General features: G+C 38.5%; 1 protein-coding gene across 37 annotated transcripts in view; it reads left to right on the top strand.

The window, feature by feature from the left end:
- The window catches only part of NRXN3 (neurexin 3), a 1027863-nt gene that overhangs the window by 873978 nt on the left and 138755 nt on the right, over positions 1-15130 (top strand). For all 37 annotated transcript variants that reach the window (XR_011324711.1, XR_011324710.1, XM_069783753.1 and 34 more), the window contains one exon: positions 11302-11473. Coding sequence is in view for 35 of the 37 variants with exons in the window: in XM_069783753.1 (XP_069639854.1) it covers positions 11302-11473 (172 nt within the window). In the remaining 2 variants the exon portion in view is untranslated. The remainder of the gene's footprint in view (positions 1-11301; positions 11474-15130) is intronic.

The raw sequence follows: 15130 nt of genomic DNA, 5'->3' as shown, positions 1-15130 counted from the left end.
TTTGAAATGATCTTTGGCAGCAAAGTCAAGGTAATGTAAATGACGAGGTACTGACCTAAAAATTCAAGGACTTTTTAATTATTTGCTCTGTTCTTGTAACTTCTCCTGGTTCCTGCAAAATTTTGGCAGGTCATTTCTCTATGTCTCTGCTTTCCGACATGCAAATGGTACTGGTGGCCTCCTTTGTAAGCTGTGTGTTCAAAAGCACTATGTGCTTCTCTTCTCTTTTTCCATCGCTGTCTAATATTCCACTGTTCTTACCAAGTAGTGCTCTGTCATAGAAAGTTATTAAAATCTGCAGAGAAGTAAATTATTTTGGGTAATTAGGGTATTTTCATTAGAAATATAAGTTTCCTGTACTCCAATGTTCACATACTGTTTGTGTTCATGTATATTGTAATCTGTATTTTCTACTCCCATTCAAAATCTTAGGAAACCTCTTTGATTCAGGATTGGAAAAGCCTTCTGCTGGAGTCCAACCACATCTCAAAAGCCACGTTACACTTGCTTTAAAAAAAAAAAAAATCTGCAGTTTAAAAAAAGCAAGCTCTGAAAAGCTAGAAATAAGCTGTTTTGAATCCAGGCACTCTTTGTGTTTACAGATACTCATATTTTCCTCATTATCTTGTCCAATTGGAGAGGCCTATTGAACCTTAGCTCAAACCTCTTGCTTGTCTGGTAAAGAAGACTAAGTACTTTGTTTACAGTATGCTATTGATATTACATACAGTTCATTAAATCTGTTTTGTAGATTTCAATAGGAACATATAACATAAAGCCTGGATGCATGAAATTCTATTAGAATTCCCTAAAAAAAACACACCGAAGAAGGAAAATATATATAGTGCTTAGTCATATAATACCTTTGTGCATGTATTTTTGGAATACTCTGAAATCTTACAATACGGTTTATGGTTAAGGGTAGAAGAGAGTTAACAAATATACTCTAGGCAAAACCAAGTTTAAATGGATTAATTTTGTCCAAAGCCTCTTCAGCCCTTGCACTTCTCTATCTACTGCACTTGGGTTAATTGGATGGTGGCAAGTTGGTATTTGTGATCACCTTTCCTGTCAGACAGCAGTGTCCTTTTTCAGTGCCATCTTCTTGACAAGTGCTCACTTTTCTGCGGGTTATGGGTTGAGACAGACAGCCCTGATTGCTATTACAGAGTGATATATGCTGTGCTTTCAGCCCACGGACATCTCACAATTGTACCAATGCTCTTGATAAGGAAGCCTAGTAGTTAAGGTATGTAGTTTATTCCATGCTGCCTGTAAGTATCAGATCTTTGATGCCGTATTTTGCGTAACTGCCACTTTAGCTTCTGTAAGCATAAATTGTTGGCAATGTTACCCAGTGGATTAAAACTCCAAGGGAGACATCATGAGATGGATAGAGATATTTTCTCCTGGAAGATCTCTGCTTTTGAGCAAATTGGTTGTTCTTGTGCCCTACTAAAATCCGACTTGCTACTGCAGTTATTTCTTTATTGAGCATATGTGACATTTTAGTAGCTGGCTTTTTGTCTGAAGAGTGAGTTACATGGCAACACTTAGAAACAGAAATGTAAAGATCTGCCTTTAATCAGCCAACTTCTGTAATGCAGGAGTGCAGCAGCTTAGAGATGCTTTGAGTTTAAAATGCAGCAAACATTATGCATTGGCTCAGTCCTTTAGAAAAACAGAAGTTGATGTCAACATTCAGAATGGTTCCTGTTTCTGCCCTAGTCCAGAATCATATCTAGAAGATATAACTTCAAAAAACTTTCCAGGATATACTGTTAATATTTTCAAAAGGCATTGTCAGAATGTTTAATCCTAATTGTAGTTGGAGTTCACACCATCAGATAGGACAGGTTTTCATGATGCGCATTGTAAGTTGGGGGAACAAATTAGCCATCTGAATAATGTATTTGCTAGTGAACCAACGGACAGGTATCGCTTTCTTAATTCATTTTGCATTCTGTTTCCCTAGGAAGTGCCCCTTTTCAGCGTGCTGCTAATTTCTGTTTCTTTACTTGCATTATGATATCCCTACATGAGAGGGATTAACAGCCTCATGGCTGGAGCTTCACCAGCTGTATAACAACAATTGTTTTTCACAAATTGTGTGGCCTAAACACACCTGCATGTATTTCTTGTAACATTTTACTGCCTGGTAGTTGACTGGCAGTGTGCTAGTGCTTTCCTAGGTCATGGGGAGAAAAGATTTAATTGGGCACACAGTCCTAGGCGCTGAATAGCACAGAAGCAAGCCTCCCGTTTAAGACTGCTGAATATCACTGATTACTAGGCTTTGCACAGCAAGTGTCAGATTCAAGTAAGAACAACTAGATGTGCCACAGTGTACCCCGAGTTTGAGGAAATGGGCCTAGGGTGAGCTTAGTACAAGCCTGGTCACAGTAATGATGATACTGTAGATCAGGATACTCTCTGCTTGCTATTAATTATTTGTACTGCAACAACATCTGGAGGCCCCACTGGATACTAGGGCTCCACTGTGGTAGATAATATACAAATACACTGTTTGATAAGCCTGTGACTTCATAGTATAAAAAGACAAAATGGAGGGAGAGAAACAGAAGTGACTTGTTCAAGGTACAGCACAGCAGCAGTAAAAGCAGAAAAGAAATCTTTTCTGTCTTTCAACTATGTATTCTAAGTAGACTCAATTACCTCTGTGAGTTAAAATTTGGAAGGTCTCAAACTGTACTGAGGGTATCACCTTACATGAAATATGGAAACTTCTGGTGCCAAATTAATTCCTAAGTGTAATTCTGTTGATATTGTGTAGTAATGTTACCTAAAAATCTGCAGGGATGCATAAAGCTCTTAGCAGGTGCAGGGTATCTGGGCTGAAAAAAACCAAGCAGCTTCTGTATCTCATACATGCTGTTCTTTGGCCAAAATATCTTGTGTGTGTAGTACTTAATCACTCCTGACCCTGGTAGAGTTGTCACAGAATTGAGCTGCTTGTCTGTTTTTTTGACTTGTCTTCAGGATAGTTTTGTTTGTAAAAGAAACTTTTATTAGACAAAAGGCAAAGATTGAAAGAGGGAAAGGCAAAGGGAGAGAAGGAGATAAGGTAAAAGTAAAGCAAGAGAACTACAGTTTTGCATCCCACTGGTAACTCAATATTTCTGTGATATTGCAAGGGTGTTTGGTAAAAAAAAAAAATAAAATCAAGAACATGAAAGAATAAGCCATACTTTAGTAGCACTGTATTGCTCTGCTACAATTTCTTGTAGTATGGGCCATTAAAGAAGTATTATCTAATAGTCTGTGCCCCACATAAACAGTCAACTGGCAAAAAATGAAGGGCAGTTTGGAAAGTTTGGTAAGTCTTAACAAGGAAATTGGTATACATTTTACTTGAGCTAAATAATGTAATGTGTCTCAAAACAAAGAGTAGAGGTCATCTTTCAATGCAAGGGACACTCCCAGAGAGCACTCCTGAATAAGACTGTTGGTCATGGTGAATAAGCCTCACACATGAGCCCTCATGGTAAGATGGTGGCCAAAAGATATGATGTGGTCTTTGAACATAAAAACCAAAGTGGTTGTATAATTTCTGTAAACTAAAGGTAAAAATTTCTGGTGTCAGGTATTAGTAAACTGAAGGAGTTTCAAGGCCACAAGGAAGATTAAATGAAAGATTGGAAAACCTGCTTTCATGTGAGAAACTTAGAGAGCTTGAGTAGTTTTCCCTTATGCTCTGTAAAGCTGGGGGGAGAGTTTGCAGTCACGGAAAGATGAAGCTGGAACCTTAAGTCATCTGCTCTAGCATTTTCTTGCTCTGAGGCAGGACTAAATACAGTAGGCTGGCTGTGGCAGATGTTTGTCTAAACTACCCTTTCTAAAGCTTCAATGAAAAAGATTCTCATTAATCTTTGCCAATTTCAGTGTTTCACTTTATAATATGAATAAGAATCGGTAAGAACCTTCAAGAAAATTTTGACTTGATCACAGTCTTGCAAGTCATTTATAGAAGTATGGTGCTAGATGTTTTTTCAATATAGGAAGTAAAAGTTAAAAGAAACAGTAGTGATCTGCTTTTAAGGAACTGCTGAGCAGAAGGTTATATTCACATTGTTGTATTCAATGGCTCTTGATTGACTTTCCTCCCATGAATTTGTCCATTTTTGAATGTATCTTAAGCATCCGAAATACCCTGTGACAGTGACTTGCACAATTCAGTCATGTACTGTCTCAAAAGGTACTTTCTTTGCTTAAACTTTATTACCAGATGATTTTTTTACATATCTGTAGATCTTTGAGTTATTAAAAAAATAGTGCTTAATCATCTCTATTTTTTATGCGTTTATATGTACAGTTCCAAGTGGGGTACCTTTTCGAACCTTTTATATCTCCTCTTTTTCTTTTTGAGACAGCCTGTACAGATCTGTGTACTGTGTTCAAGAATTAAAGTCAAAGGTGCATCATTAACTTATAACAGAGATTTTATTTTTGTACACTGTTCCTTTTCATTATAATTCTTGACATTCCACTTGCCTTTTTGACCATGTTCAACACTGGGCCAATCTCATCAAAGAAGCAACTGCAATGATTCCGAGGCTTCTTTCCTCAGCTGTAAATGTTCAAATTGCAAATAAGTGTTGTTCTAAAATATATCCTATAGTTCAACAAAGAATCAATTCAGACAAGATATATGGCCTCATATAAAATTTTAGAGGAGACTAGATTATAACAATTGTCCTTTTTAGCCTTATAAATTATGTATCTGTGAGAATTGCTTCTTTTAAAAACCATGGCCCCAAACGGTAATATTTTCTATTTATGTTGTCCTGTGTGTGTATCATTCTCTCTGATAAATAGGTTTGTAACTGGCATTTAGTAGATCTGGTTCAGCACCTTAAGGAAGCAGTAACAAGCAGTATATAACAAAAAACGCCCTACTGCTCCTTATAATAGCTCTCAAAAATCGACCAAGATTGGCTGGCCTATATACTTCCTTTCACCTTAATAACATTTTTCTCATGTTTCAAGATAACTGCAAAGTGTTGGAACCCTGATTAAAAGCTTCTGAGTCAAGTGAGCTTCAGTGCCTGTCATTTCTTTAACTACATTTGCTGCTTTTGTTTATTATATTTGCCAGGGTGGCTGTACTGGTTCTTGAGCATGCCTTCCCTGCCATTGTTATTTGGATGAAAAAAAAAGACCTCATCCAGTAAGCTGTCCCTTTACCCAACTCTAGAGTTTTGTATATATTGAATTCTGATTTCAGACTTACCTCCCGGTGGTATTTAAAATGGCATTAAGTATGACCAGAGTAGAGTAGAAGTAACTGCCTTATACTCTGTTGAATACAAGTTCTAACGTTTCCCCTTCTTAAATCCATTGGTATCCTTATACGGGAAAGGACTGTCCAGCCATGCATTTAGTTCTAGTTGCAGCTCAGAAGGGTCTTCTAAGCACAGTGATGGTTTTTACTACGTTTCTAATTAGTAAAGGACTTTGAGTTTCTGTTTACAGTGAAAGTTCACATGAAGTGATTTGATGTTGTAGTAAATAGTGAATGTCCTCTGTGGACTATACAACTATACCTTCAGTTTTGCTGGATACCTCTGTACTTTTAGCACTGTTGTGCAAAGTCCCCCAAATCACAGAAAGCGAGCAATCTGACAGCTGGACTAACATCCAGAATAAAGTTTGAGGCAAAGCAAAAATAAAAAACAACCAGACAAGCAAACAAGTAAGCAAACAAAATCCCCAAAGGAAATCAAGCAAAGAAAGACTTAAAGAATAAAGTGGAAAAAATTCCAAAGAGGGAGAAATAAAAGTTCTATCTCTTTTTAAAAACATAGACTGCAAGTCTGAGGAGCCTAAGTCGAAGGAAGCCATTCCAGGAAGAGCAGTGCTTGGGATTATAAGAAAACAAAGCAATTTTCCTCAATTTAGAGGGTAGCAGAGTTGAAGTGTATGCGTGTGGCATCTATGGAAAAAGAGTAGTAGTTTACAAAACCTTCCTACAGTGCAAAATGGCTTGTTGTATTACTGAAAGAGGTTGTATCACTTTCAAATGAGAGCAGCAAAATCAGCAGTGATCTTCAGGAAGCAGTAACTAGGAATATTGTCAGCCAGGTTTGGGCTGATGTCTAGTCATGTTGGAACCAGCCAGGGTGGGAGGAGGAGGCAGTCTGCGCAGTAGTGACTATTAAAAAATGATGAAGTAAAATGAGTGTGAAAAAACAGTTATCCTGGGATTCTAGTCAGATTTCAGTTATGTTTTATAAATGCTTTTTTTTTTCCTTTTACACCTAGTTTCAGAAAAAGAAACAAAACAACATGAAGATACTGGGATAAACTCTGCTTCCACTTGCATCAGTAGGAATCAAGTTTCTTCAACAGAATAGCTATCGATTCATATTGATGCAGCTAAGAGTAGGATTTGTCCTGTTGCCTGGGGTTCTCCTTTTTGGGTTTTGAGATGAAATGGCTTTCTGCACACAAGGAACAACCATATACTTTCAGTCTGGATGATTTGAATTTTAGATTAAGAAAAAGAAGGCCCAAAGGTAAAGCCCTTTTCAGAGCACACAGTGCACGTGTCTGTTCGCGTATGTGTCCTCTCTAACACACTCTAACTGCTCATCTTAGAAAATCACTGCCACCCCCATTTGACTTTCTTTGCACCTGGTCTGCTACAGAAAGACAGATGCCTTCAAAATGTAAAGGCACAGCACAGAGGAAACAAAGGCCTGACAATCTGCATGCAGACAGGCTCTAGTTCTGCATGGGTGGAGGGAAACAAAAGAAAAAACATACCTGCAAAAATGTCAGACCTCAGAAATGTTCCCGAGGTCCCTTTAGAGGAAAGGAATGGGTTTTGGAGGAGGTGAAAGTAGAAGGTGAGAAAACCTTAGGACCTGCTTCTCTTGGACTGTAGTTGTTCTCAGGGCTGAAAGGGTTGGGATTGTCAAGATATCATCAATGTTTAAGTAAAATATATCTGGATTTACAGGGCTTGTAGAGCTTGGAAAGATAGGTGGCTATCACCTTTCTGTCACAGATGAAAAATCTGTTTCACAGAAAGGTAAAAGAAAAAGTTGCCCAAAGTGAAGTAATGCTTAAGGGCAAGCAATAGATTGCAGATCTCCTGATCCAGACTGTAGATTAGCCCCTATATCATTTAATAATGTTCAAAATGTTTTGGGAACAGTGCATATAACAAGAAATCTTTGCCAGGAGCCTTTGGAAGGACATAGTGTAGAACAGAGAGGTCAAGGTGAGGCCTTGTACATTCTTTTTAGTACTTTGCTTTTTTTTGTTCTTATAATTTATCTACAACCATTCCATTATGTGATCATAATTATTTGCCTGAAGTCCTAGAGACATCATGGCAGAAGTTTATCTCCAGAAGGAGATAAGTAAGTGAGGAAACGGTAATGTGGCTTTTGAGGGCAGTGATTTTATGGGACAAATCAGCAAAAGATAAATTCTTGAGGAACTTTAAAAATCCTTTTTGGCACAGTAGCCTTAAATAAAGAAGGGGAGAAGTAAAATACAGATTGAATGCTGAGTTCACTTCATTATTTATAAATAAAATGGTTCTCATTTTTCCAAGATACAGTGCCAGCACTTGATGTCACTTGGAGGTTTCAAAAACATTAATTATTGGTCACCTTTTCATGGAAAGTGTTTGGGGCAGCCCAGTGAATACCAATGCAGAGAAGAAAAAATGCACACTGTCTGTTAAAATTCTCTTGAGCCCTTTTGGAGTATGTAACGTGCATACTCTGTGTGGCTCTGTATTCAGTTTTCCCATTGCTGTATGGTTAGGATTTTTTTTCTTTAAGTACAAAATAAACATTAGAGATAGTGACTCAAAGGTAAATCTTTCTTTGTCACATACTTACTGGTCTAGTTAATACCTGTGTTTGGTAATGTGGAAGGAAAATCTACTAGCTGAATGTATGGGGAAAGGAATGAAAGGTCACGTCCATTGTGAAGTGTTAAAGTTTAACAGTAAAGCTTGTCTTTCAGATTTAGAAGGAAAGTAGGTCTTGGTAAAAGCTGCTTTTAATGAGGTGTTGTAGTGTAGGAAACTGAAATTGAAGAGATCTTGAAAATAAATTCCGGATTTGCCCCTTGTGTCCGTGGTCCCTGTTCTTTGCTGTAGGATTTTCTTTGGGTTTTGCTTTACTTTTTTTTTTCTGCCAGGAAAGCATAAACTAATTGTTGCTTTTTTCGTAGTGTCTGGTGCCCTGGAGGTATAAAATATCATGAATAAACTACATCTTGAAGTCTGTGTGTGCAGTTTGTCTTCAATAGCCTTGCTTTTGGCGTATTGTTATATTGTGTTTTATCCTGGTAATTGGAACAGAACCATTTTCATGACAAGCTCCTACTCAGTCCAAATAAGAGTATCAAAATCTGGCATAAAGTTGTGCTTCTGCAGAACTCATGTTAAAGAGTCACAAGGAACTCTGCCTAAGGTGAGACTGAAGAGAGCTGGAGCAGGCCTTCAGTCAGGCCCATGATTATTTTTTTTTTTGGACAAATTTTTGCCTTTCTCAGTTGCAACAGTGTTATATTCCTTTTAGAACAGCTGTGTTCTCTTGGCTCTGGGAGGGGCTGGCAATCTGCTTGGTATGGGGAAGGCATCAGTTTGCTCATTTCCCTCCTCTCTCCAGCAGACTGAAGGCCACTGGTGGTTTGCAGTCCTCCGCTTCCAGAGTCTTAACTTTTTCCAGTTTGCCCTCTTATCCATGGGTTATCACTAGCCCTTTAAATAGGGTTTTTCCTTCAAGCCTGGGGAAAGGGAATGGCGAAAGGGGCTATCTCCTTTTCCTGAAAAGAGAGATCAGAAACATTTTCTCCTTCTGCAGGGGAGATTAGCTAAACTTCCCACCATCCCCTTCCCCACTTGTAAGTTTTTATCTCTGCCTCATTAGGCCTGCAGGGCTTGAAGGTACGCAGTTTTTACTGTGTTGAATACCTCTTAATCCCTTCCTCTTCTGTGTTGGTGGAGATCTTTTCCATTAGACAAGGCATAGCTCTTCCATCTTACCTGCTTACGTTATGCCTTCACCAAGGTGGACTCTTCTCAGAGTGGCTGCAGTGTGCAAAAGAAGATTGATGTATTGATGGCGATTGAAAAGCTGTATGAGAGGTTGTCCAGGAGGTTGATTATAAGGCAGCACCTTGCAAAACCACATGGAGTCAGTAGCCAGGTTACTTGGTCAGCAGACATTCTTTGACTCTTTGAGCAAAAATTAATCTTGTTCTTTGCTAATTGCTATGGAGATAAAGATAATTATATGGTTGCCAGCAAAAGATTCACTAAAACAGTGTTGGGAGTTCACTTACTTCATATGTCAAAGAAGTGGTAAAGCTGCACCAGCAATGGTTTTACCTGAAATAAATCTCTGTTCACTGAAAACTCCCTTATTTTTTGGGTAGCATAAGAGAAGAAAGGTTGATTGTTTTCAAATGGTATCTGAGTTCATGCAACTGCTGGGAGCTGCAATCCACTTATCCCATGTTCTAATGAAAAAAGATTATTGATATCTTGAAGGGAAGTCCATCCAAAGCATAGCAGTGTGAATGTATGAGACTGTTGCTATCCAGCATACATTTAGCAGAGTCTAAAATTTACCATTATAACGACAGAAAAAACAGGGTGCTTACTGTTACAGTGCTAAACTTCAAGTAGTCAAAGCACAGTCCAATCTTTTTAATGACCTCTTCACCAACAGGATTGTTTGTTTTCCTTTCCTAATAGCAGTGTTGTAGTCTGAGCATTAAGGGGAATGGTCTTAGGAAAAAAAAAGTCAAAAAAGAGACAAGTATTGAAGATATAAGGAACTTGTGATGAGTATTTTGGTATGAGTAAACCTTGACATGTAAGGTAAAGCAGGAATCGGGAAAGGCCTCTGTGAGAAATTGGAAGACATGGGGGATTTTAAGGAAAAGGTCTGTTGATACCAGGAGACAGGAGTAAATCCAGGAGAGGAATCTGAGGTGGCCCTCAAGTACAAGAGGAGAGGTTTCTTTCTTATTTCTGAGATTTACTAATGAGAATGTAGTGAAGTCAGTCAGGGTAACAGCCCTGAAGTCCTCTGCCCACCAGGTAGGTTTGTAAGGTAATAACAGTAACAAAATTGTCTCTTGCCCCTTTAGTATACCTCAGTGCTGTTTCAAAGAGGCTCTGTTTTTATACGAGACAGCCTTCTACTCTCTGTTGTTTCTTCCTTGATTTTTCTATTGAGACAGTTAACAAAGCTATTGCCAATTTTATAGTATGGATGGCTAGCGAATGTATTGGCTTTCTATATGATACATTTTAGTTCTGCCTCTCTGCACCAGATTTGAATCCATGAAGTACATCTAATATACCTTCATAAACATTCACACCAGCATACTATGCCTCTCCTTGTTGAGGGCTTGAAGATGCATTCCTGTTAATTGTATATTGTACAGTAATGGGAACTTCTGGCACTGTTTAAATCAGTAGTATTAAATGTGGATATCCGAATATACTCTGGGTGCATATTTTACAACTTAAAGTCATTGAATATGGTCGTTACTTGGAACTACATGAGGGGAGCTGCAGGGGCAAGCGTTATGGTTGGTACGACTGGCTTTGCCTGCTCTTCCCTTTCAGTCAGTGACTGGTGGAAAGTTTTGGGAAAACACTATGGAGCACTGCTTTATTGGTAAGGCATTGCTTGGGGTGTGATGTAGAAAAGTAATAGACTGTGGCTACTCCTGTCTTTTGAAAGTCTGGAAGGTTTTCCGTTTGGTTTAAGAGCAATTAGCTTCCCTCAGGCGGTCAAAGTCAGCTAATTACATTTTTTCCATCCATCTTGTAACTGCATTCTCCTTGCTGGATCCCACAGTTGTTTGCTTTGGGGTGGGGACTGTTTGTTTCCCAAGCAGAATAACAGAACAAAACAGCTGTTGGGATACAGCCTGCCTGTGGCTGCATTTCACATGACAACTGAATAAGTGACTACTAATAATCAGTAGAGATGTTGCTCCAGTAACTATTTATCCACATCTCCTGGTTTTCGTTGCCTGATTTCTCACCTGTCTTCTGTGCTGTTATAAGGGAACAAATGAGTCGCTATGTTCAGGTGAATGCTGTAAAGAAGAGTGCGAAAGGCAATGTTTGTATTGAAGTAGAGCCAATGAAATATGTCCTGACAAGGCTCAAAACAGTGCTTCAGTGTATTCTTCAGTGCCATCTACTGGCACAGTTACCCGTTTGAGATTTATAGGCCAAGAACATTCTCCTAATAGGCAGCAATTTACAAGCATTTTTTTCTTTTATTTTAGGAGCAAGGCAAGATTGGTGTAGTCTTCAATATTGGCACAGTGGACATCTCTATTAAAGAGGAAAGCACACCTGTAAATGATGGCAAATACCACGTGGTACGCTTTACCAGGAACGGTGGCAACGCCACACTTCAGGTTGACAGCTGGCCAGTGAATGAACACTACCCAACAGGTACATACTTTTTTTCCTTTTGTTTTCTCTTTCAGTGTATCTATACCTACAAACTAATGTTTAATAACAACTGGTTGCTATATAAATCTTTGTTGCTTCATCTCAACAATAAATTGACCAGCCTGGTGGTGCATATTCTGTCTGTTGGAACACAAAGTAATAGTCCTTTACACTGGAAGAATAAGCATGCCAACTCTATGGTATGATGCACATAGATGCTGCTATTTCAGAGGTCTCTACGTGAATCCTGGTTCTGCAGAGAGTTACAAACTGATTCAACAACAAACTTGGTTTTGCTACTTGTGATATTTTCTAACTATTTAAGGGAGGAAAGTTTTGAAGAGACCTTATGAAAAGGAGAGGTAACTCTAGCCCCACCCAAGATACTGTCTATATAGATGTAGAGTTGAATTGTAAGGAATGTGGAAAATTAAGTTGCAAGTATTTGAACAGACTTTACGCATGCCTCATAATTTTTCATCATCTGACTTTCACTCTTTCTTTTAGGTTTGCAGATGTAAAGGTTAACACACATTCTAGCCAAAACTGTCAACTGTTTGTTGACTTTAGGTCAAAATGTAGTGGAACTATTCAGTATCTCTTCGGAAATCATCACCCTAAATCCACCAGGAACAGCAAACAACTCACTCTTGAGTGACTGTCCCATGTTCTATCCCACCTCTTGATACTATATGTCACCATGCTAAAAGGACAAACTCCCTCCAAGTGAAAAACAGATGGCTTTATGTGGTGCTGACAGTGTGTAAGATAGCTGAGGCTTGATAATGTGGATAATTACAAAAGGCAGGAGGAGCACAAGCAAAGAATTCCAATGTTAACCACATTCTTCTTATCCCCATGTTGTTGTCTAAGATCAAGCCATGGTCTTCTTGTTGGTTTCCAGTAATAAGTCTAAGCAACTTCCAGTTCTTCCTTTCTAGGTTGTACATAGCTGACCCGGGACAGAAGGAAGAATTCCGTGATAAACATGAGGCAATTTGCTAGTTGTGTAGGAGTTTCCTGTAAGCCACTTAACCTCAAATTATGAGAAATGTCTTAATTGTTTATACAATGTTACACTAATAAATTACTCCAAGGGGATAATTTCATCTCTTCCACTCACTCTGAAAGTGCACAAGAAAGTTTTTAATGCTAGTGATCTATCCTGTGGTGCTCTCTACCATATATTCAACATGACACTTTGTCAGTGTTTTGGTGATGTATATGCAAAAGAGTACATTTTAATAATTGTCCTTATTTCTGTGAAATAATTGTTTTCAAAGAACGCCATGACAGACATGCTGAGTTAGATTCTAGCTCTGTTATCCATTGGTTAGAGAGGGAAGTGTGGCTAGGAGAGGCCCAATCTGGGTATCTTTCCTCTGCTCCTTTCATCAATTATTTTGTGGTAAAATACCTCTGATCCAGTTGGCAGCCAATTACAGTCAGTAAAAACCCCATGAATAAATTTTCTTCTTCTATTACTTGCTGTAGTAAGTCCCTGGTGTAAAGAAACAAAATATTCAGCTCGTTGCTTTAGAGAGTTTTTTTGTTTTTTAAAAGGGAAAATAAATCACACTCGGAGACTACCTCAGTACCCTCTGCTTCTGTCTTGGCTAAAGATATTCCTGTGTTTTCATTAGAAGATGTATGGTTTTATAGAATCAGCATTAATCTTATGTTCTGGGCTGGTATTGAGTATATTGAGTTGTACCCCAAGGGAAAAGGACACCTTTATATTCCAGACACCTTTTCCTTTCCGTGCATGTATTTCAATTTCTGGCTGTTTATAGATCATGAAGTTTTCAGCCTGTCCCTGTGAAAATAAGGCTTGTGGGGTCATACTTTGTGTGTGTATGTGTATGTGTGTCTCCCTTATTTTTTCCAGTGTCTTTCAAACCAATTTTTTAAACAAATTTTAAAAAGTTGAAAAAAATAAAGATCCTACATGGCTAGGGAAAAAAAACAAGGGAGGAGGGCAGTGTTCCAGCCGTCCCAGAGGAAAGGACTGTGGCTTGATCTCAATTCATGTTAAATACCAGAATATCCATATAATAAAGAGGCATTATGGATGCCTCAGGTTCAGGAAAAGCTTCAATAAGCCAAGAATTAGAGGAAACCAATACTTATTAGTTCCCTTTTCTGGGCAATTAATGGTTTAAAAGAAGACCAAACAGGAGCTTTTGAAATGAATAATTTGTTGTCTTTCACAGACCACGCTTGTACTAGTTTCTCATACTGAGTGCAAGACCAAACTGGCATTCAGCAGAGTTTCAACTGTGTAAAAAGCTTTGTGGTTGGGTTGACCCAGGCTAATCCAGCATGTTTTAGCTGGAGACTGCCAAAACTACAGTTCGTATCAAACTCGTGTAATAATAGCTAAGGAATCCTGTATTTTACACATAGGATCCCTTCAATTCTGGAAACACAGTTATTTGTAGTGTTTAAGAAACATTGTATTTGTAGCACATGCATGTTTGGGCACACTGTGTTCTCTGTAATGTGAACAATTTCATGTGTACTTGATTTTCTGCACAGTGCTACAGCCTAATTTTTGCAAATTTTATAAACTAGCTAAAGTATCTTCCTCGTCATCGCATGTGGCGCAATCTTCAGACAGCAGGGCTGCGTTCTGAATGGCATTTCCATGCTCCTGAGTTTTATTACCTGTAGAAGGATTATACATTAGACTCATAATTACTTGCTCAATGGAAAGTACAAATAAAAGTGGGATATTCATTAAATGAGCAAAGAGAGAGAATATTGGCTTTCCTTAAAACACAGTCTTCAGTTAAATTGAAATTAAATGAAACTAGCCCAATGGGACTGAAAGACTCCAAAGCTGTATTTTTGCAACTTCAAATAAAAGACAAGGATGTGGAAGGAAAATGGAAAAGCCGCAAACTTAGAATTCAGGCACTGACATTTTGGTTTTTATAGCATCCAATTGCATCTCAGTCACCTGCAACATGAGGTGCTTTTCTCGTGAGGAAAAGGGTTAGAGAGAAATGGTAAAGGAGGGAGTTAACTTGGAGCTAAGGTTGACTAAGCTTTGGGACTGAAATAATCCTAGTCATTAGGGATGATCTCTCACTGTTTGTACCATTCCAACTCTGCCAGAGTTTCTCTTACTGGGCAGTAAGACTCTGAACAGTAGCCTGGTACAGGTAAGAGACAAAAGCTCCTGAGAACATGGTTATGGCATATAGCAGCATTAGCACTGGGGCTGCTATCTGCAATTCAGCTGTGGTGGTTTAGTTCAGCAAAAACCACTGAGCCATTTATGATTTATTTGCATTAGTTTTGCCCTTTCTCCTCTCCCTCAAGTACACAATAAGGAGATGGGCTTTTGCCATAGGCTCTGTTGATAAAAAATTCCTTGATGCTTGATTCATTAAGTTGGTCATCACAATGTGTTTCTCAGTCAGGGTATACACCTTTTGCTAACATACGTATGAATTTCTATGTCCTAAAGTACAGTTTTCTGTGACTACCTCCCTTCTGTTTTCTCACATGCCTTCACCCTTTGGTGTATATCCCAGATAACAGGCTGTGCTTGGTCACTGTTATTTTCTCGCTTCTGTGTTCTTTCTGAGAGCCTTCTAAATAAATCTGTCTAGTGATGAAGTAGGAGTCATTTTGGACCAAGAGTGGGTA

Source organism: Haliaeetus albicilla, chromosome 5, assembly GCF_947461875.1.
Source record: "Haliaeetus albicilla chromosome 5, bHalAlb1.1, whole genome shotgun sequence".
Classification (NCBI taxonomy): domain Eukaryota; kingdom Metazoa; phylum Chordata; class Aves; order Accipitriformes; family Accipitridae; genus Haliaeetus; species Haliaeetus albicilla.
Note: the sequence above shows the minus strand (reverse complement) of the source record. Positions and strands in the feature narration are given on the sequence as shown.